This window comes from Dama dama, chromosome 9 (genome assembly GCF_033118175.1).
Source record: "Dama dama isolate Ldn47 chromosome 9, ASM3311817v1, whole genome shotgun sequence".
Lineage (NCBI taxonomy): Eukaryota > Metazoa > Chordata > Mammalia > Artiodactyla > Cervidae > Dama > Dama dama.
Window position 1 is genome coordinate 17,461,177 of NC_083689.1, and position 21,547 is coordinate 17,482,723.

The following is a 21,547-nucleotide window of genomic DNA, read 5'->3' on the forward strand; positions in this document are numbered from 1 at the left end:
AATGTCCTCTCAGGGTCTAGGGAAAACCAAACCTCAGATCACAAGATATTTTATTTGCGTGATTGGTACTTTACCCTGAGAATAACATTAATTATAACAACACTTAAAATTCATTTGATTTTACTATAATGCATCCATCACACATTTATTCACATGCTTAATACTCATTTTGCTTCATTCTTAATGCAGTTTGTCAACGATGTATCAACTTAGATGGCAATGCAGGTTTAAAGATATTAGTAACTTGCCCAGTTCTTTGTCATTCAGATAATAAGTAGGGCAGATAAGATTCAAAATTAAATGGTGGGTCTCAACCACTGAACTTGTCCACTCTATTTCCCTACATTTCAGAGGGAGTTTAAGCAGAGGTTCAGGAGTCTCTTCTGATTTTCCTAAGATATACTAAAACCTTTGAACTGTTTCTTATTTCCTGCCTAAAAATAGAACCCAAAACTCTGACTCTACACTCCCGTGGAGATCAAGAGGGTGTAAGTTACAAGAATAAAGGAGGAAGTGGACAGTGAAGCAAAATGCAAGAACAGGGGCAAGAGAAAGAACTGACTTGAATTGTCATAAGCAGAATCTTTCTAGGATCCCCACCTTCAACTCAGACTTCCTTCCTGTAACTAATGTAGCAGGAGCCACACATGTTCACCACTGTGTCTGCCATGAATCCCCAGAAAGAAGAGCACAGTGATCAAGGGATATCTGACTCTCAAACCCTGTTTGCCTTCTTGTACCAACTTAAAGCATTTTCATGTCAATTCTTCCTTACAGAGGGATTGCATTGCTCCTAAATTCAGCTCCCTGAATGCAGATTGGATTAGCAGGACAGGATACTATCTGGGTGCCTTATGGATGGAATATCACAGTCTGCATTCAGATCTGATTTTACCCTCTTTCTCCTTCAGGTTTATAAAAATAAACCTCAAACATAAACCTTAAAAATAAACCACAGTACCTTAAAGTATTGTGTTGCCATCCAGAACTACAAAGTGATGATAATGTTGTTGCTCTATTTTGGGAGCGGTAATCAAAATAAAAAGTAACTAGCTATATAAAAGGACTTGGCTCAACTCCTGGCATTTGGAATCCTTAGGCAATATTTTATGATACTATATAGGTTATTCTCATCATTTTCATCAGCATCCCCTTCATGATCTTTTGGAGCACTTGGAAGACAATTTAGAGGGAATGCTTTCCTGCTCAGGTAGAAAAGATGCCCCCCCAAAGATAAAACCAATGTCAGAGGAAAATAGAAATTTAAATAAGAGCTCTCAGATCCCCACCACAAACAACAGCAACTTCATAGGGCTCTGAGCTGAATCTGTGCATTTTGGGGCCTCCCACTGGCTATCTCAACTGTCCCATTGCTTAGATGATGAGAAAAAAGGCTCTCGCATACCTCCTGCATCCAGTGTCTCCCTCTGCACTTGGCACTCTCTGGGCTGGGCTGTGTCTCTGCTGGGGCAGGACTGAGGGATGCAGATTGCGCCCCTCCTCTACCTGCTGTTTGGATGAGGACTGAGGCTTTGTCCTCAGGATGGCCAGCAAGACAGACTCAGGTGTGGGTCTCCTGGTGCGGACAACTCTGGGACGGTGAGCCACAAAGGTATGGAATCCATTGGACTGGGTTTGGCTATATGAAGGGCTGGGAAGTACAGGGTAATTATTTAGAGTGATATGCTCTAAATATCTCTAGAACATCAATAGACCTCAATGTTCATAGCAGATAATTAGCTAAATTGGCCCAATTTTTTTTCTCAGTCTCTGAGGATTTGTTAATTTAATGGAGGAGAAAAAGGAGAAAAGTGAATGTGTTAGGAGATAGCTGAACCTTTCCTCTTTCCGGGAAGAGGCTGACCTCTACTTACCTCTGATGTCCAAGTTGTTTATCTTATTGGACACTTCAGATACTTTTTTACACATGTATATACCTATTATTTTTCATATTCTTTTCCATTATAGATGATTACAAGACATTGAATATAGCCCCCTGTGCTATATAGTAAGTTGTTGTTGTTGATATATTTTACATACAGTAGTTAGTAATTTTATATACGGTAGTTAATATGTTAATTCCAAACTCCCAATGTATCCTTTCCTCTCCTTACCCCTCTAGTAAACATCAGTTAGCTTTCTATGACTGTGACTCTATTTCTGTTTTATAAATAAGTTCATTTGTATTACTTTTTTAGAGTACACATGTAAGTGATGTCATATGATTTTGTCTTTGTCTGACTTACTTCATACTAGGTGAATTTCTAGGTTCACTCATGTTGCTACTAATGGCATTAGTCAATTCTTTTTCGTGGCTGAGTAATATTCCATCGTATACAACACTATACCTTCTTTATCCATTCATGTTAAAGGACATTTATATTGCTTCCATGGCTTAGGTATTGTAAACAGTGCTGTTATGCACTTTGGGTTGCATGTGTAGTTTTTAAAAATTTTTATTGGAGTCGGGCTGATTTACCCTGTTGTGTTAGTTTCATGTAGACAGCAAAATGAATCAGTTATGCACATACACATATCCACATTTAGACTCTTTTCCCATATAGGCCATCATAGAGTATTGAGTATAGTTCCCTCCACTATACAGCAGGTCCTTAGTAGTTATCTATTTTATATATAGTAGTATGTATATATATATATATATATATATATATATATATATATATATATATATATATGTCAGTCCCAATCTCCTAATTTATTCCCCCTCCTTGCCCACTGATAGCCATTTCTGTTTTGTAGATAATTCACTTGTACCCTTTCTTAAGATTCCACACATATAAGTGATATCATATGCTATTTTTCTTTCTGTGACTTATTTTACTCAGTAAGATAATCTCTAGGTCCATCCATGTTGGTGCAAATGACTTAATTTTGTTCCCCTTTATAACTGAGTAATATACTATAGTGTGTTTGTACCACATTTTTTTTTATCAGTTTCTCTGTCAATGGATATTTAGGTTGCTTCCTTGTCCTGGCTATTGTAAATAGTGCTGTAATGAACATTGGGGTACATGTATCCCTTTTTAAAAATTGTTTTATTTTTACTGTACCGGGTCTTCATTGCAGTGTGCAGGCTCCTCTTTGCAGTATGAGAGCTTTCTCTAGTTGTGGCATGTGGGCTTTTCTAGTTATCCATAGTGACTTGGGTGATTCATCCACAGGCAAAATTAGACTCACATAGTCACTGGAAATACCATGCCACTATCTTAAACCTCAATTATATACCCTTGGCCAAGACATATCATTAAAATCATCTCTGTGCACCCCCCCAACCCAGAGTTCACTTTGCTACCCTCCAATTACAGAATCTCACAATATACCCAATATACCTTTTTTCTCCTCTATTATGATTTTTCAGTCAGAGTTTAATCAAGAATAGAGCCCACTATTGTTATGTTAATTAAGATAATTTAACAGAAGTGATTGATTAAATGGTCTTCCCTAGTGGATCAGTTGGTAAAGACTCTGCCTGCAATGCAGGAGACCAAGGTTTGATCCCTGGGTAGGGAAGATCCTCTAGAGAAGGAAATGGCAATCCACTCCAGTTTTCTTGCTTGGAGAATTCCATGGACAGAGGAACCTGGTAGGCTACAGTCCTTGCTGTCACAAACAGTCAGACATAACTGAACATCTGAGCATAAGAACATAATTAATTAAATATTTACTAAAAGATGAAAAACATGAATGAAACATCCATCATGTGTTCACTCAAGTCCTTTCTAAGTTACTTCACTCTGTGTAAGAGGCTCTAGGTTCATACACCTCACTAGAACAGACTCAAATTCATTCTTTTATGGCAGAGTAATATTCAATTGTATGTATGTACCACCGCTTCTTTATCCACTCATCCATTGACTGATATCTAGGTTGCTTCCATGTCCTGGCTGTTGTAAATAGTTCTGCAATGAACACTGGGGTACACGTGTCTTTTTCAGTTATGGTTTTCTCAGGGTACATGCCCAGTAATGGGATTGATGGGTCACATGTTAGTTGTATTCCTAGTTTTGAAAGAAATCTCCATATTATTCTCCATAGTGGCATATCAATTTACATTCCCACCAACAGTGCAAGAGGGTTCCCTTTTCTCCACATCCTCTCCAGCATTTATTATTTGAATATTTTGTGATGATGGCCATTCTGACTGGTGTGGGGTGATACCTCATTGTCATTTTGATTTGCATTTCTCTAATAATAATCAATGTTGAGCATTTTTTCATGTGTTTATTACCATCTGGATGTCTTCTTTGGAGAAATGTTTAAGTCTCCTGCCCACTTTTTGATTGGGTTGTTTGTTTTTCTGATGTTGAGCTACATGAGCTGCTTGCATATTTTGGAAATTAATCTTTTGTCAGTTGCATTTCCAATTATTTTCTCCCACTCTGAGTGTTATATGACTGTAGCATTCTTTAATAATTTTTTGTATTTCTATGATACTGGTTGTAATCAACCAGATTGGTTTTCTTCCCTTCCTACCAGACTCCGTGTGGTTATGTCTCTATCATCTTGGTTAAAGAAGTCCTGCTAGTACCCAGGTCAATTTCATTGAGACTCATTGTATATGCAGTTGTAGTTTTGATGTGTTTGTGAGGAGAGGTGAGCCTTGCATCTTCCTACTCTACCATTTTGATCTCTTCCTTCCACTTTTTTACATGTGACAGCTTTGGTTTTTAATAATGTATGAAAAATGCAGATGAATTGTGGAAAGGAGTGTCAATTATAAGTATTTTTTTTGAAAGATACATATTTTACCTGGATGACAGTCATTGCTAAGAAATTACAGGAAGCTGTCAATGCATATTGGATTCAGCCATGAAGTGATCATGATATACAACAGATTATAGAATACTTTCCTAATCCAATCTTTAAAAAACAAGAGAAACAATATTCATATGTCAAATATGCAGAGGAATGAAAATCATGAGACTACAAAAACAGTGCAGTGAAGGAAGAAGAATTTGCAGGTCTAGATATCTTGTTTTCATATCCTTTCCAACTGATTCTCCAGATAGATGGCAGAGATATTAATATTAGACTGTTTTGCTGAAGAACCTCCACAGGGCACTCTTGATGTCCCTGTTTGTCAAGTTGTAGATAAAAGGTTTCAGCAATCAGGTGTCCACAGCATCAGAAGTCACCATACCCTTCTTGGGGGAAAGTGAAAGAGCAGAACTGAAGTACATTCCAAGGCCTGTCCCATAAAATAGGCAAACAACTGACAGGTGAGAGCCACAGGTGAAGAAGGTTTTATACCTCCCACCTGAGGAGGGGACTCTCGGAATGGAAGAAATAATCTTATAGTAAGAGAAAAAGATCCTTATAATAGGGAGAAAACCAGAGACGGCTCCAACAAAATACATGACTATGTTATTGGTGGAGGTGTCAGAACATGCAAGGTTTAGGAGTTAAGAAGAATCACAGAAGAAATTAGAAATCTCCACATTCTTGAAGTAGGTAAGTTGTAATGTAATCAAATTGTGTAGATGGGGATCCAAAATGTGGATTAAAAAACATCAAAATTAAGAAGCCACAGAGGTGTGGTTCATGATGACTGTGTAGTTCAGGGGATCACAGATGGCCACAAAACAATCATAAGCCATCACTGTCAGAAGCATAGAATTCATACAATCAAAAAAGATAAAAAAGACATTTGTGTCAGTCATCCCACATAGATGACTCTGCTGTGAGTTTGGATGTCCACTTTCAGCTTAGGAATCATGGTGGAGGTGTAACCAGTGTCAGCCAAGGACAGGTTGGCAATGAAGAAGCACAGGGGGCTGTGGAGGTGAGAGTCAGAGGTGGCAGCTAGGATGATGAGCAAGTTCCCAAGCACGGTGACCAGGTACATGGACAGAAAGAGGGAGGACTGTTATTCTGGATCATCTGAGAGTCCCAAGAGGAGGAATTCTGAAGCATGTGTTAAATTTTGTGATTTTAAGTGGCTTGGACACCTATTGATTAGGGGGGAAAAAAGAGGCTTGGATAAAAGGAAACAAGAAAAATGGCAACTATAACTGTGTTTATATTTTGCGTTTAAAATTTTCACTAGTAAACTATTCACACTTGAGGACCATCCACCGCAGCACCTTCACCATTTCTCAGTCTTCTGAACAGGGCAGGCTCTCTAGTTGAGCCAATATTTCTTTTCTGTGTTATTCAGTTCTTTCTATACACACCTATTTAAAGATACTTGACTAAAGAGTGTTAACAAAGCAAGAACACTAGAGTTAGCAAATTCATGGTTACAGAAATATAGAGCCAACTCTTTAAGACAAAGCATAAATATCTTTTCTCCTATAATAAAATCTGTCTAATTAAAAAAAATGAAAAGATAGTCAGATGAAGGTGAAAGAGCAGAGTGAAAAAGCTGGGTTAAAAATCAACATTCAAAAAACAAAGATCATGACATCTGGTCTCATCACTTCATGACAATTAGATGGGGAAACGATGGAAACAGTGAAAGACTTATTTTGGGGGGCTCCAAAATCACTGCAGATGATGACTGCAGCCATGAAATTAAAAGACAATTGCTCCTTGGAAGAAAGTCTATGACAAACCTAGACAGAATATTAAAAAAGCAGAGACATCACTTTGCTGACAAAGGTCTGCAAAGTCAAAGCTCTGGTTTTTCCAATAGTCACATGTGGATGTGAGAGTTGGACGATAAAGAAGGCCGAGTGCTGAAGAACTGATGCTTCCAAACTGTGGTGTTGAATACTGTGGTGAAGACTCTTGAGAGTCCCTTGGACTGCAAGGAGATCCAACCAGTCCATCCTAAAGGAAATCAGTCCTGAATATTCATTGGAAGGACTGATGCTGAAGTGGAAACTCCAAAACTTTGGCCACCTGATACGAAGAGCTAACTCATTGGAAAACACCCTGATGTTTGGAAAGATTGAAGGCGAGAGGAGAAGGGGACGACAGAGGACGAGATGGTTGGATGGCATCACCAACTCAATGGACATGAGTTTGAGTAAGCTCCGGGAGTTGGTGATAGACAGGGAGGCCTGACGTGCTGCAGTCCATGGGGTTGCAAAGAGTCAGACCCGACTTAGCGACTGAACTGAACTGAACTGATAACAAGTCTATGACATAGACACAAACAAGTGCTCTTTTGTTTGGTCTTTAGTGCTATGTGTGTGCATGCTAAGTTGCTTCGGTCATGTCTGACTCTTTGTGTTCCTAGCCCACCAGGCTCCTCTGCCCATGGGATTCTGCAGGCAAGAATACTGGAGTGGGGTGCCATGATCTCCTCCAGGGGATCTTAGTCTATGGGACATTCCTGAAAAAGGGAAGAAACACAGGTATGAATGATCCCAGTGTGTGCCTTTGCTTTGTTCCTGTGAACAACTGAAGAGTCTCTTCAGTATTTAACAAAGACTGGTTTTGTTTTTGGTGCCTCCTTTGTGACAGCAAGGTAAAGTTCTGGGGAATTAGTAATAAATGAGACTAGCCATTTCTCTCTGTACACTAAGTACCTATTTGTGTAAGGACAAAAAATGCCCTACCAGGGATGCAAGGGAATCTGTTACAAGTCATAGGATATTTAAGTCAAATAATATGAGGATCAGCCAGTGGTTTAATGGTAAAGAATCCATCTGCTAAGGTAGGAGATGCTGGAGTCATGGGTTTGATCCCTGGATTGGGAAGATCCCCTGGAGGAGGAAATGGCAACCCATTCCAGTATTCTTGCCTGTAAAATTCCCTGGACAGAGGAGTTTTGTGGGCTACAGTCCATGGGGTCACAAGGAGTCAGACACAACTGCGTGACTGAGCATGCTGCCTTATCAATTTTTTCCCCTTAATTTACACATCCCTTTCATATGAGTCATATAGACAGCATCTATTATCTGCTCAATCCTTTCTTGATGGGGTTGTGTCAACTAGGGGTCAACTCAATGACAATGCTGTCTCAGAGATCCTAGGAAATTTTCCCATAATACACTATTAGAAGTGGAGCAGACAGGATTAAAATTAAATTACCAATCTTTGACTAAATTTCCTTGTTTTCTGACTTTCAGAAGTTTTGAGCAGGAGTCCAGAGAGCTTATCAGAGGTACTTCTGAGGTACATTTAAACAATATGTCCATGTACACACTGCTATACTTAGAATGGATAGCCAACAAGAACCTACTGTATAGCACAGAGAACTCTGCTTACTGTTATGTGCTAGCCTGGATGGAAGACAAGCTATGGGGGCAGGAAGGGGGATCATTTCAGTTCAGTTCAGTCCCTCAGTTGTCCGATTCTGTGGCCCCATGGACCACAGGCATACCAGGCTTCCCTGTCCATCACTAACTCCCGGAGTTTGCTCAAATTCATGTCCATCGAGTCGGTGATGCCATCCAACAATCTCATCCTCTGTCGTCCCCTTCTCCTCCTACCTTCAATCTTTCCCAGCATCAGGGTCTTTTCTAATGAGTCAGTTCTTCGCATCAGGTGGCCAAAGTATTGGAGTTTCAGTTTCAATATCAGTCCTTCTAACGAACACCCAGGACTGATCTCCTTTAGGATGGACTGGTTTGACTTCCTTGCAGTCCAAGGGACTCTCTAGAGTCTCCTCCAACACCACAGTTCAAAAGCATCAATTCTTTGGTGCTCAGCTTTCTTTATAGTCCAACTCTCACATCCATACTTGACTATTGGAAAAACCATTGCTTTGACTAGACAGACCTTTGTTGGCAAAGTAATGTCTCTGCTTTTTAATATGCTTTCTAAGTTAGTCATAGCTTTTCTTCCAAGGAGCAAGCATCTTTTAATGTCATGGCTGCAGTCACCATCTGCAGTGATTTTGGAGCCATAAATAAATAAATAAATAAAGTCTCTCACTGTTTCCATTGTTTCCCCATCTCTTTGCCATGAAATGATGGGACTGGATGCCAAGATCTTAGTCTTCTGAATGTTGAGTTTTAAGCCAACTTTTTCACTCTCCTCTTTTACTTTCAACAAGAGGCTCCTTAGTTCTTTGCTTTCTCCCACAAGGGTGTTGTCATCTGTGTATCTGAGGTTATTGATATTTCTCCTGGAAATCTTGATTTCAGCTTGTGCTTCATCCAGTCTGGCATTTTTCATGATGTACTCTGTGTATAAATTAAATAAGCATATTGACAATATACAACCTTGACATACTCCTTTCCCTATTTGTCCAGTTCCAACTGTTGCTTTTTGACCTGCATACAGGTTTCTCAGGAGGCAGGTAAGGTGGTCTGGTATTCCCATCTCTTTAAGAAACAACAAAATTCTGTAAAGCAGTTATCCTTCAATAAAAAAGAAATTAAAAAAAAAAAAAACAATTTTCTGTTTTGCATATAGGGTTATTGTTACCATCTTTCTAAATTATCAAGGGTGAAACAGATCACCAGTCCAGGTTGGATGCATGAGACAAGTGCTTGGGGCTGATGCACTGGGAAGACCCAGAGGGATGGGATGGGGAGGGAGGTGGCAGGGAGGTTCAGGATGGGGAACACATGTAAATCCATGGCTGATTCATGTCAATGTATGCAAAAACCACTACAATATTGTAAAGTAATTAGCCTCCAACTTGTAAAAATAAATGGGAAAAAAGTAAAAAATAAAACTGATTTCCTCCATTCAAAAAAAAAAAGAATTTTGTTAAAGGGGGTGGATGGATACAAGTATATGTATGGCTGAATCCCTTCACTGTTCACCAGAAACTATCACAACATTGTTAATTGGCTATACCCCCATACGAAATGGAAAGTTTTGAAACAGAAGTAAAATAAAAGAACTGGAATATAAATGAGGTCCAATTTCTTGAGTAGAAATGGAACCCAAACCCCGGACTTTATAGCTCCCTTTTAAAAATTGACATATAGTTGATTCACACCTTCAGTGTAGGTGTATGGTGAAGTGATTCAACATTTCTATAGATTATACTCCGTTTAGAACATACTGTATAGCAGAGGGATCTCTACTTAATGCACAGTGGTGAACTGAATAGGAAGGAGGTCCAAAAGGGAGGAGATACATGTATATGTGTGGCTGATTCAATTTGCTGTGCAGTAGAAACCAGCATAACATGTAAAGCAACTATATTCCAATAAAAATTAATTTAAAAAGTAACCTTATTACAGAATAATGGCTACATTTCTTTGTACTGTACCGTATATCCTTATTGCTTATATATTTTGTGTATAGTAGCTTGTATCTATTAATGCTATATTCCTAATGGGTCGCTTTCTCCCACTCTTTCTCATTTGGTAACTGTAAGTTTATTTTCTATATCTGTGAATCTGTTTTGCAATATACAATATACATTTGTCTCTTTTACTTTAAAAATTCTGCATAAAAGTGATAACATAGAATATTTGTCATTGTCTGTGAACGTCACTAAGTATAATATCCATCCATGTTGCTGCAAATGGCAGAATTTCATTTTTTTTTTAATGGCTGAGTGATATTCCATTGTATATATACATACCACACACATCTCATTTGACTCTGAGTGAGCTGATTACATGATGAAGGAAGAAGCAGAAAACCGAGATTGGAAGCACCAGAGAAGTCTGCCCTGAGTTATCATCTACCAATACTTCCTGGGACCCCTGCTTGTCATCTCAGTTAAGCTCCCCTAGTTGAAACAGCAAGGGTTGAGGCCCACCAGGAGCCCCCAAAGGGTAGAACACCATGAGCAGAGAGAGGGTCCCGCGTGGAGTGCCAGGGGAGAGGGACAGCTAGGGGCCCTGCGTCTGGGGTTAGATTGCCCAGTTTCAACTTGGCTTCGTTCCAAATTGACATTTTTTTAGTTTTTATTTTTAATTGGAGAGCAATTGCTTTCAATGTTGTGTTAGTTTCTGCCATAAAACATCATAATCAGTCATAAGTATACATATATCCCCTCCCTCTTCATTCTCCCTCCCTCCCCATCCTACCCTTCTCTATCATCACAGAGCACCGATCTGAGCTCCGTGTACTATACAGCAGCTTCCCACCAGCTGGCTGTTTTACACATGGTATTTTTACACTATTTTATACACAGTAGTGTATATATGTCAATGCTACTATCTCAATTTGTCCCACCCTCTTCTTCCCCTGCTGTGTCCATATGCCTGATCCCTACATCTGCATCTCTATTCTTGCCCTGCAAATAGATTCATCAGTACCTTTTTTTTTAGATTCCATATACATGCTTAATATACAACATTTATTTTTCTCTTTCTGACTTACATTACTCTGTATGAAGGCTCTAGGTTCATCCACCTCAGTTCAACTTCTTTCCTTTTTAATGCATGTATTCTGTGCTCAGTCACTTCAGTCATGTCTGACTCTTTGTGACCCCATAGACAGTGGTCCGCCAGGCTCCTCTGTCCAGGAGGTTCCCCAGGCAAGAATACTTGAGTGGGTTGCCATTTCCTCCTCCAGGGATCTTCTCGACCCAGGGATCAAACTTGCAGCTCCTGCAGCTCCTGCATCGGCAGGCAGATTCTTTACCCCTGAACCACCTGGGAAGCTCTTTTTAATTCATAACTGGTACGAATTAAATTTAAAATGCTATGATCCTTTCCTCTTTTGTGAAATAACAGTAATACCTGCATTTATACCTTGAGGGAGATTATGCAGATGAAATGAAACAAGATACATGGAACAGTTAGCTCAGAGCCTGGCAATCAAGAAATCCCCAATAAAGGTCCTAGATGTCATGGTTACATTCTCCTCATCCTAACATGAGGGAGAAGTATCAGTAACCTTAGATATGCAGATGACACCACCCTTATGGCAGAAAGTGAAGAGGAACTAAAGAGCCTCTTGATGAAGGTGAAAGAGGAGTGAAAAAGTTGGCTTAAAACTCAACATTCAAAAAACGAAGATCATGGCATCTGGTCTCATCACTTCATGGCAAAGAGATGGGGAAACAGTGGAAACAGTGACAGACTTTATTTTCTTGGGATCCAAAATCACTGCACATGGTGACTGCAGCCATGAAATTAAAAGACAATTGCTCCTTGGAAGAAAAGTTATGACCAACCTAGACAGCATATTAAAAAGCAGAGACATTACTTTACTGACAAAGGTCCATCTAGTCAAAGCTATGGATCTTCCAGTAGTTATGTATGGATGTGAGAGTTGGACCATAAAGAAGGCTGAATGCTGAAGAATTGATGCTTTTGAGTTGTGGTGTTGGAGAAGACTCTTGAGAAGTCCTTTGGATTGCAAGGGGATCAAACCAGTCAATCCTAAAGGAAATCAACCTTCAGCATTCATTGGAAGGACTGATGCCAAAGCTGAAGCTCCAAAACTTTGGCCACCTGATGCAAAGAGCCAACTCAGAGCAAAAGACCCTGATGCTGGGAAAGAGGGAGTAGGGGATGACAGAGGACAAGGTGGTTGGACAGTATCACCAACTAAATGGACATGAGTTTGAGCAAGCTTCGGGAGACAGTGAAGGACAGGGAAGCCTGGTGTGCTGCAGTCCATGGGGTCACAAAGAGTTGGACATGACTGAGCAACTGAACAACAAACAACATTCTAACATCACCTTCATGATTACTTTTAAGTGCCTATGGGGCAGATAGGAATGATCCATTTCCCGCTGTTATGTGGAGATGCCTAGGAGAGGTAGAATCAGGGTAGGAGGAAAGCAGAATTCTGAATGAGAATTCTTGAACCACCACCGCAACTAAGAGCATAAACTTCACAGGGCTCGAAGCTGAAACTGTGCCTATCGATGTCCTATCACCTGTTTGTCTCAGCTGTCCTGTTTCTCCTGATAATGAGGAAACACTGCTCCTGACAGTCCATCCACTGTTACCCTCAGTGCTTACCAGGCTGCACTGTGTCTCTGCTGGCTCATGACCGAAGAGTGTAGGTCTACTGTTCCTCCACTGCCTGGTATGCAATGAAAGCTCAGACTCTTTTCAGCTTTAAATAGGTTGTTCTAGTGTTTTTTCAACTTTATTGAGATATAATTGACATTTAACATTGTTTAAGTTTAAGGTGTACAGTGTGGTTACTTGATACACATGTATGTTGCAAAATGTGTCCTATAATAAGGTTAGTTAATGCATCCTTCACCTGACATAACTACCTTTTAGTTGTCTTTATAGTGAGAGCATTAAAACTCTAATAGCAACTTTCAGATACACAATAGAGTATTGTTAACTCTAATCAAAATTCTGTACATAAGATCCTCAGAAGTTATTTATCTTAAAACTGAAAGTTTGTGCATTTTGACCAATATCTCCCCATCCCCTCCTCCTGAGCCTCTGGCTTGAGTTAATTTTTGTGAGTGGTATAAAAAAGACACCCAATTTTATTCTTTTTCATGTAGTTATCCAATTTTTCCAACACCATTTATTGAAGACACTATCATTTCCACACTAAGTATCCCTGTTTCCTTTGCCAAATATTAGTTGACCATAAATGCATGGGTTTATTTTTGGACTGTCAATTCTAATCCATTGTCTGTGTGTCTGGTTTTATGACAGTACCATACTGTTTTGATTACTGTAGCTTATAAAGGAATCCCGATTGGAAAAGAAGAAGTAAAACTCACTGCTTGCAAGTGACATGATACTATACATGTAAAACCCTAAAGATACCATCAGAAAATGACTAGAGCTAATCAACAAATACTTTGGCCACCTCATGCGAAGAGTTGACTCATTGGAAAAGACCCTAATGCTGGGAAGGATTGGGGGCAGGAGGAGAAGGGGGACGACAGAGGATGAGATGGCTGGATGGCATCACCGACTCGATGGACATGGGTTTGGGTAGACTCTGAGAGTTGGTGATGGACAGGGAGGCCTGGCGAGCTGCAGTTCATGGGGTTGCAAAGAGTCAGACATGACTGAGTGATTGAACAGAACTGAACTGAATCAACAAATCTAGTGAAGTCACAGGATACAAAAATCAATAAATAGAAATCAGAAAGAAATTAAGGAAACAATCCCATTCACCATTGCAACTAAAATAATAGACTACCTCAGAATAAATCTACCTAAGGAGACAAAAGACCTGTGTGCAGAAAATGATATGATGAAAGAAATCAAAGACAACACAAACAGAAGGAGATAAATACTATGTTCTTGAATTGGAAGAATCAATATTGTGAAAATGACTATACCACACAAATTTTAGAATTTTGTTTTACCTCTGTTAAAAAAAAATGCCACTGGAATGTTAATAGAGATTGGATTGAACCTGTAGAAGGCTTTGGGTAGAATGGACATTTTAACAAAATTAACTCTTTTGATCTATGGGTATCTATCAATTTATTTCTTCTTCAATTTCTTTCCTCAGTGTCTCATAGTCTTTTGGTACATGGACTCTTCACTTTCTTGGTTAGATTATTTCTAAGTATTTTATTGTTTTTGAAGCTATTATAGATGAGATCATTTTCTTTATTTCTTTTTCAGATAAAGTTAGTGTATAGAAATGCAACTTTTGTGTTGATTTTGTATCCTGAAACTTCACTAAATTTGCTTATTAGTTGTAAAAAAATTTTTATGGAATCTTTAGAATTATCTATATACAAGATCATGTTATCAGCAGATCGAGATGCCTTTCCAATTTGGATGCTTTTTATTTCTTTTTCTTGCCTGATTGCTCTGCCTAGGACTTCCAATACTATGTTCAGTTGGTGTGGTGAGAGTGAGCATCCTTTTCTTATTTTTGAACTTAAAGGGAAAGATTTCAAACTTTCACTGTGAGTATGATGTTAGCTGTGGGGTTGTCATATAAGGCCTTTATTATGTTGTTGAGAGGTTTTTTTTTATCATCAAAGGATGTTGAATTTTGTGAAATGTTTTTTCTGCATCTATTGAGATTATCATGGTTTTTAAAAAGCTTTTGTTGAAGCATAGTTGCTTTACAACGCTGTGTTAGTTTCTGCTATATGGCACAGTAAATCAGTTATGCAGTTACACATGCATTCTCTTTTTTAGATTTCCTTCCCACTTAGTCACCACAGAGCATTGAGCAGCGCTCCCTGTGCCTCACAGTAGCTTCTCACTAGTTATCTATTTCATACATAGTAATGTATATGTGTTAATTCCCATCTCCCTGACAGGGCAATGACAACTGCAGGGCAAAAGATAGGCACCCCTCAACATCATATGGTTTTTGTGTTTTAGTTTATTAATGGGATGTATCACATCTACTGATTTGTGAATATTGAGCCATCCTTACATCCCAGGGATAAATCACATTTGATCAGGGAATAAAACCCTCTTAATGTGCTTTTGAATTCAGTTTGCTATTGTTTTGTTGAGAATTTTTCTATCTATATTCATCAAGCATATTAGCCTATTATTTCCCATTCTTATAGGATCTTTATCTGGCTTTGGTGTCAGGGTAATACTGGCTTTATAAAATAAGCTTTGGAGTACTGCCTTCAATCTTTTGGAAGAGTTTGGAAAGAACTGGTAATAATTCTTTAAATGGTTGGCTGAATTCACTTGTGAAGTCATCTGGTCCTGGGCTTTTTTGTTGTTGTTGTGAAGTATTTGATTACTGATTCAGTCTCCCTGCTTGTTACTGGTCTGTTCAGATTTTCTGTTTCTTCATGCTTTAGACTCAGTAGGTTGTATGCTTCTAGAAATTTATCCATTTATTCTAGGTTGGACATTTTTGATGTATAATTGCTCACACTAGTCTCTTTTAAGATTCTCTTTGTTTCTGTGGCATCAGTTATAAGGTTTTCTCTCTTATTTTTTTTTATTTTTTGCTTTTTATTGTAGTAGTTTTGCCATACATTGGCATGGATCTGCCATGGATGTACCTGTGTTCCCCATCCTGAACCCCCCCTCCCACCTCCCTAGTTTTATTAAAACGAATCTTTTCAGGTGATATAATTATGGCTGATTTGCATTGTTTTATGGCAGAAATCAGTATAACATTTAAAGCAATTTTCCTCCAATTGAAAAACAAATAAATGCATGAGGAGAAACTGGAAAAAAAAATGAGCCTTTACTCGTTGTATCTTAGTTATCCTGGCTCAAGTTTTGGCAATTTTGTTTATATTTCCAAAGCATCAGCTGCCCTTTCCAGTTCTGTGACAGAAGGATTGTTGTTGTTGTTCAGTTGTTCAGTCATGTCCGACTCTTTGCAACCCATGGACTACAGCACACCAGGCTTCCCTGACATTCACCGTCCCCCGGGGTTTGCCAGAAGGATAGCACAGGTATTGAGATTAGACTATTCTGCTGATAATCCTCAACAGGGCACTCTTGATGTCCTTGTTCCTCAGACTGTAGATGAAGGGGTTCAGCATAGGGGTGACCACAGTGTACATCACTGAGACCACTGCATCCTTCCTTGGGGAAGATGAGACAGCTGAACTGAGATACACCCCAAGGCCTGTTCCATAAAACAGACAAACAACCAACAGGTGAGAACCACAGGTAGAGAAGGCTTTGTACCTCCCACTGGATGATGAGACTCTCAGAATGGAGGAAACAATTCTATAGTAAGAGAAAACAATTCCTGATATAGGGAGAAAACCAGAGATGGTCACAGCAAAAAGCATGACAATGTTACTTCCTGAAGTGTCAGAACAGGCAAGGTCGCGAAGCTTAGGAACATCACAAAAGAAATGAGGGATTTCTGCATCTTTGCAGAAAGTAAGTTGCGACACCATCAAGCAATGCATCTGAGAGTCCAAAAGACTGATAAAAAATGACATAAGAACTAACAAGCCACAGATACAGGGCTTCATGATCACTGGGTAGTGTAGTGGGTGACAGATGGCCACCAACCGGTCATAGGCCATCACAGCCAGGAGTAGACTGTCCAAACAGCCAAAAAGAAAAAAGAAGGATATCTGAGTTAGGCAGCCTGCATAGGTGATAGATTTGCTGTGTGCCTGGATATTCACCAGCATCTTGGGGACTGTAGTGGTACTGAAACCAATGTCAGCCAAGGACAGGTTGGAGAGGAAGAAGTACATGGGGGTGTGGAGGTGGGGGTCAGAGCTGACAGCCAGGATGATGAGAAGATTCCCCAGCACGGTGACCAGGTACATGAACAAAAAGAGCCCATATATGAATGGCTGCAGGTTCAGATCATCTGAGAGGCCCAGGAGGAGAAATTCTGAGAAACTTGTTAAATTCTGGAGTTCCATGTAGCTGGACTACCTTTTGGGAAGAAATAAAAAAATAATGTTGCGATAAATAAAGCAAGTACCCAGGCAGCAAGGTGCCTATAGAATAAAAAATAAACTATTCACACTTGAGTAATATAAATCTTGAGCAATATTTCTCAGAGGTGGTAAATTCATTATAATTAGAACTCCTTCTACATTGATGTCTGGATCATTTATCTGTTTTTGTATACCTCCACTTAATAGAGACTGAGCCAAAGTCTATAAGCAACAAGGAAATTTTGAAACAACAAATTCAAAGACACAGTAAACTATCAGCCTCCCACTGTTAAGGAGAACATATAGAATACTAAATATCTTTCTCCTTTGAGAAGAAAAATAGTCATTGTGTGGTGGTATGCTGGTGTATAGTGGCTAAGTCATGTAAAAGATGGAACTCTTTGCAACCCCATGGAGAGTAGTCCACAAGGCTCCTCTGTCCATGGGATTTTTCAGGCAAGAATACTGGAGTGGGTTGTGATTTTCTTCCTTCAGGGGTTTTTCCTGACCCTGGGATCGAATTCACATCTCCTGTATCTCCTGCATTGCTGGAGGATTCTTTACCCACTGAGCCATCAGGGAAGCCAAATTAGATTCTAAATGAAGTCAAATGTTCATAATCAAATAGAATTTTATATGCCAGTAATTTCATGGGCTTTCATAATTTTTTGGCTTTACAACATGTCTTTCATGGAGATACATGAACATTCAAATGTGTGAGTCTTCTTATAAAATTTTTTTGAAATAAAACTCAGCTATACAGGAGGTTAGCCTTGGTAGACTTCACCTTTTCATACATATGTTTTTGTTGAATGCAGCAAATAATACTGATTCTGTAAACAGTATCACGTATGCTTAAACACATACTTCTTTTAAATGAACACACTGCACCTCATTTTCATCTTTCGCAGGGTTACTTTCTATCAATGCCACACAATTTCAGGACACATCTGAGACTGAATTCATATTCTGTGTTTTTTGTTAAGAGTGAATTGCTAAAACTAGTTAGATACATCACTAATCCTAAACATTTGTAAAGGGTTATTTTCTCCCCTAATCCAACGCTCTTTGTATATATATTCCTCAGAATTCCTGGGAGATTGGTTCAGTGAACCCCTGTGAATGTAATTACCTTATACAAGGTAATGTGGTACAATCTGCCTTTTAGTAAATACAGTTACACATGGAATTCCATCAGTGGTTGGTTGAATCCACTGATGCAGGACTGTGGATATGAGGGGCAGGGGGCACTGTAGTTGAGAAATTCAGGACCCAGGTCTGAAATTTCTTTCTTTTTTTCCTTTTTTGGCCACATGGAGTGGCATGCAGGATCTTAGTACCCCAATCAGGGATTGAAACCACACCCATTGCAGTGGAAACCCAAAGTCTTAACCACTGGCCCACCAGGGAAGTCCCCAGGTCTGAAATCTTAAACTGGTTTCTCATTCTTATTTAAGAATTTTTCAAGTCAATCTTTTCTCACAGAGGAAAGATTGCATTTCTTCTAAATTCAGTTCCCTGAAGGCAAACAGATCTGTATTCACTCTGATAGATCAAAACATGATTTAATTTGGGAAAAATATAACAGAGAGAAGAACAGAGAACAATATTACAAATAACTGAATAGTTTACTCATTTCCAAAATGAGTATATTAATTGACCCTACTGAAGGGTAGGCAGAATATGTTGCTCCAAAATGTTTCAATTTTGCTTAAAGGTTATTTTGAGCTGAAGGCAATTTGGAACAGATATTTCAAGTTTTTATTTAAAAATGCTAGATAGATATAAAAATTTTTTTAAGTAAAAGGGAAAAAAAAGTCTCAGTGTGGTCAGCTGGCTAAAATTGATGAATTATTATAAAGATTTTTAAATTGTGCTTTGATGAAAATGTGCTTATAGAAAACTGGTATTCGATTTTCTTTTCTGTTTAAAGAAGACAGATTCTTGGATAATTATAAAAGATTTTTTCTTTACCTGTTAAGTAGTTCATCTAGGAAACAAAGATTTTGTATTTTAACAAAATAATTTCCTGAATGTCATGTGTTTTTTACTATGTCTTTGATTACTTAAGAAAACTAAGTTTTCTCAATATTAAAAGAGCTAAGGTAGGCCTTTCCAAGGACAGTAGATCCTTGAATAACACAGGTTTGAACTATGTAGGGCCAATTATAGGTGGATTTGACACTACTAGATAATCCACAATTGGTTGAATCTGCAGGTGAATGACCATGGATATGAAGGGTTGACTGTAAAGTTACATATGGATTTTTGACTGCACAGGGGTCAAAACCCCTAGGTTGTTAAAGGGCCAACTGTGTATTATATTCTATGTTTGTCTTTAGAATATTTTAATTGTCACTTTGGTTAAACTATTTTTATATGGTGATCTGTGATCATATTTAGTCAGATGTTTTAAGCTATTTGGCATTTTTAACAACATCCCCAAATTAAATTATAAATAAAATATTTTTTATCTCAAACTAGACAGGATTTCCCAGAAAGTCTCTGAAAAATCTTAAAATATTTGTTCTCTCGTCTTGTAAAAAAATTGATGTTAAACTAATTTGACTTACTTAATATGTTAAATAGCATGGAAAACACTGACAAACAGAAATGATGTTTAATCTTCTTTAGGTTATATTTGTATGTGGGGCCCTTTAGTCAGTAAGTCATGTACATCTCTTGAGATCCCCATGGACTGTAGCCCGCCAGGCTCCTCTGTCCATGGGATTTCTCAAACAAGAATATTGGAGGGGGTTGCCATTTCCTTCTCCATGGGTTCTTCCCACCAAAGGATTGAACCTGGGCCTCCTGCATTGCAGGCAGATTCTTTATTGATTGAGCTACCGGGCAAGCATATATTTGCATGAATATATGTTATTAAAATAAGTTTTTCAGAAATTATGTAAAATCTCTATGCATGTGTGCTTAGTCAGTCATGTCCAACTCTTTGTGACTCCCATGGACTATAGCCCACCAGGCTCCTCTGTCCATGGAGTTCTCCAGGCAAAAATACTGAAGTGGCAGGCCATGCCCTCCTCCAGGATTTCCTCCCAGCCCAGAGATTGAACCCAGGTCTCCCACATTTCAGGTGGATTCTTTACCTTCTGAGCCACCAGAGAAGCCCAAGAATACTGGAGTGGGTATCCTATCCCTTCTCCAGGGGATCTTTCCAATCCAGGAATTGAACCAGGATCTCCTGCATTGCAGGTAGTTTCTTTACCAGTTGAGCTACCAGTGAAGCCCTAAAATCTCTATACTCAAATATAAATGTCCAATTTGAGATTTCTTATAAAAAGTTCCAACAAAACAGACTTAAAAATAGCTTATATGATCAATCACTATTCTTACTACAATTTAATAAAAGTCTAAACTTATTTTAAAAACAATCATTTTTACTTTGATTATCCTTGATTAAGATGGGAAGTAATTGTAAGAAAAAATGACCTATGTTTTAACAAAAAATTATGAGATACTCACCATCACTAATCTTCAGGGAAATGCAAATTAAAACTACAATTTTATATATCACCTCACACCTGTCAGAATGGCTATTATCAAAAAGACAACAAATAACAAGTGTTGGTGAGGGTGTGGAGAATAGGGAACCCTTACACACCTTCGGTCCCTGGAGGAGGAAATTGCAATCCACACCTGTATTCTTGCCTGGAAAATCGCATGGACAGAGGAATCCACGGGGTCGCAAAGAATAGGCCAGCACTGAGTGACTCAGCATGCATGTACACCTTTGATAGGAATGTAAATTGATGCAGCCACTATGGAAAACAGTATGGAGGTTCCTCAAAACATTAAAAATAGAACTTTCATATGATCCAGCAATTTCTTTAAAGAAGAATGAAAACATTAATTTGACAAGTTATATGCATCCCAATAGTCATAGAAGCATTACTTATAACAGCCAAGATATAAAAGCAATCTGTCCATCAACAGATAAATGGATAAAGAAAATGTGTTACCTATAAACAATGAAATACTACTCAACATTTAAAAAAATGAAATTATTCCATTTGTGATAGCATAAATTAACCTGGAGGGTATTATGCTCAGTGAAATAAGTCAGACAGAGAAAGACAAATACTATATTTTTACACTAATACATGGAATCTAAAAAATAAACAGAAATAGGCTCACAGATACAGAGAACAAACTAGTGGTTACTAAAAGGGGAAGGGTGGAAAGAAGAGCAAAATAGATAAAGAAGATTAAGAGGTACAAATTACTAGGCATAAAATAAGTAAATTACAAGAATTTAACAGGTAGCCCAGGGTAATACTGACAATATAATCCAAATTTTATGGTAAATGTGTATGGAGTATAATCTCTAAAAATATTGTAGTACACCAGAAACTCATATATTAATGTAAGTTAACTATATTTCAATAAAAATGTTCCAAAACACCCTGGCATATT

At 38.5% G+C, this 21,547-nt stretch overlaps 1 protein-coding gene and 1 pseudogene across 1 annotated transcript; both read right to left on the bottom strand.

The window, feature by feature from the left end:
- Positions 1 to 5,129: 5,129 nt before the first annotated feature.
- Positions 5,130 to 5,866, bottom strand: LOC133062756 (olfactory receptor 7E178-like; annotated as a pseudogene).
- A 10,302-nt stretch (positions 5,867 to 16,168) lies between these two features.
- On the bottom strand, positions 16,169 to 17,098 carry LOC133061251 (olfactory receptor 7E178-like). Its single transcript, XM_061149241.1, has one exon. It carries the CDS (start codon positions 17,096 to 17,098, stop codon positions 16,169 to 16,171), a length of 930 nt encoding a protein of 309 aa, XP_061005224.1.
- Between the last annotated feature and the right edge of the window lie 4,449 nt (positions 17,099 to 21,547).

Coding starts and splice junctions, on each gene's coding strand:
- LOC133061251 (XM_061149241.1), bottom strand. CDS start 17,098: ATGGAACTCCAGAATTTAACAAGTTTCTCAGAATTTCTCCTCCTGGGC.